General features: G+C 51.1%; 1 protein-coding gene across 1 annotated transcript in view; it reads left to right on the top strand.

Moving 5' to 3' along the window:
* The window catches only part of EI24 (etoposide induced 2.4), a gene marked incomplete at its 3' end in the record, with an annotated part of 5,204 nt that extends 3,216 nt beyond the window's left edge, over positions 1-1,988 (top strand). Inside the window, exons 5-9 of the mRNA XM_010013069.1 lie at positions 1,092-1,216; positions 1,302-1,421; positions 1,513-1,624; positions 1,718-1,829; positions 1,931-1,988. Of these exons, the coding sequence (XP_010011371.1) occupies positions 1,092-1,216; positions 1,302-1,421; positions 1,513-1,624; positions 1,718-1,829; positions 1,931-1,988 (527 nt within the window). The remainder of the gene's footprint in view (positions 1-1,091; positions 1,217-1,301; positions 1,422-1,512; positions 1,625-1,717; positions 1,830-1,930) is intronic.
* Between the last annotated feature and the right edge of the window lie 5 nt (positions 1,989-1,993).

Here is a 1,993-nt window from a genome sequence, read left to right as displayed (position 1 = left end):
TGGATGCCTGCTGTCGGGTTCCCCGGTGAGTGGAGATACCAGGGGGAATTTCTGATGGAAAATGAGGAGGTTCCTCCAATGAGGAGCTTCCCAAAACAAGGAGCTTCCCAAAATGAGATTCCTCCAATGAGGAGCTCCCTGAAACATGTGTAATGAGGAGCTTTCCAAAACAAGGAGGTTCCTCAAACAAGGAGGCTCCTCCAATGAGAAGCTTCCAGAAATGAGGAGCTCCCCAAAATAAGGCACTTCCTTTAATGAGGAGCTCCCTGAAATGAGCTTACTCCGATGAGGAGCTTTCCAAAACAAGGAGGTTCCTCAAACAAGGAGGCTCCTCCAATGAGAAGCTTCCAGAAATGAGGAGCTCCCCAAAATAAGGCACTTCCTTTAATGAGGAGCTCCCTGAAATGAGCTTACTCCGATGAGGAGCTTTCCAAAACAAGGAGGTTCCTCAAACAAGGAGGCTCCTCCAATGAGAAGCTTCCAGAAATGAGGAGCTCCCCAAAATAAGGCACTTCCTTTAATGAGGAGCTCCCTGAAATGAGCTTACTCCGATGAGGAGCTTTCCAAAACAAGGAGGTTCCTCAAACAAGGAGGCTCCTCCAATGAGAAGCTTCCAGAAATGAGGAGCTCCCCAAAATAAGGCACTTCCTTTAATGAGGAGCTCCCTGAAATGAGCTTACTCCGATGAGGAGCTTTCCAAAACAAGGAGGTTCCTCAAACAAGGAGGCTCCTCCAATGAGAAGCTTCCAGAAATGAGGAGCTCCCCAAAATAAGGCACTTCCTTTAATGAGGAGCTCCCTGAAATGAGCTTACTCCGATGAGGAGCTTTCCAAAACAAGGAGGTTCCTCCATCAGGGAGCTCTCTGAAATGAGGACCTTCCCAAAACAAGGTTCTTCCAGTGAGGAGCTCCCCAAAATGAGGAAGTTCCTCGTAATGAGGAGCTTTCTGAAACAAGAAGGTTCCTCTAATGTGCAGCTCCCCAAAATGAGTAGGTTCCTTTAACATGGAGCTCCCTGAAACAAGGAGGTTCTTCCAATGAGGAGCTCCCTGAAACAAGGCAATTCCTGACGTGTTTCCCTGTCTCCGGAAGGCGACCCTTCCCTGCACGGCGATGTCTGGGCCTGGCTGGAGTTCATCCTCACCTCCATCTTCAGTGCTCTCTGGGTCCTGCCCCTCTTTGTCCTCAGTAAGGTCGTCAACGCCATCTGGTTTCAGGTGGGTGCTTGGAAAACAGGTTCCGGCTGTATTCCTGGTGACATAATCCCGGTGGATTTTGGATCCTCTCTCTTCTCTCCATCAGGATATTGCGGATCTCGCCTTCGAAGTGTCCGGCAGGAAACCTCACCCCTTCCCCAGCGTCAGCAAAATCATCGCCGACATGTTGTTCAACCTCTTGCTGCAGGCGCTCTTCCTCATCCAGGTGAGGATTTAACCCCCCTAACCAACCACGTCCCCTTGGAGTGACCTTCTCCTGAGCTCCCCTCATGCTCCCACTGGGATTTTATCCATAGGGAATGATTGTGAGCCTCTTCCCCATCGATCTGGTCGGCCAGCTGGTTGGGCTCCTCCACATGTCACTGCTGTACTCGCTCTACTGCTTCGAGTACCGCTGGTTTAACAAAGGTGGGAGACACTTCCAGGTGGGATGTGTTGGGATGGAGGCTGCTCCGTGCTAGTGGTTGGGTTCTGATGGGTTTTCTGCCCCTTTCCCACCAGGAATCGAGATGCACCAACGCTTGTCCAACATCGAGAGGAACTGGCCCTACTACTTTGGCTTCGGCTTGCCGCTCGCCTTCCTCACGGCAATGCAGTCGTCCTACATCATCAGGTGAGGGGACAGCCACCATTCCACATCCACATCCTTCTTCCTCACCCCAAGCCCCTTCCTTATGTCACTTTACCATATTTTGGGATTTTTTTCCCTTCCAGTGGTTGCCTCTTTTCCATCCTCTTCCCCCTCTTCATCATCAGCGCCAATGAGGCGAGGACCCC

This window comes from Nestor notabilis, unplaced genomic scaffold (genome assembly GCF_000696875.1).
Source record: "Nestor notabilis isolate BGI_N333 unplaced genomic scaffold, ASM69687v1 scaffold17914, whole genome shotgun sequence".
Taxonomy (NCBI): Eukaryota; Metazoa; Chordata; class Aves; order Psittaciformes; family Psittacidae; genus Nestor; species Nestor notabilis.
This window is presented reverse-complemented; position numbering and strand designations above follow the sequence as displayed.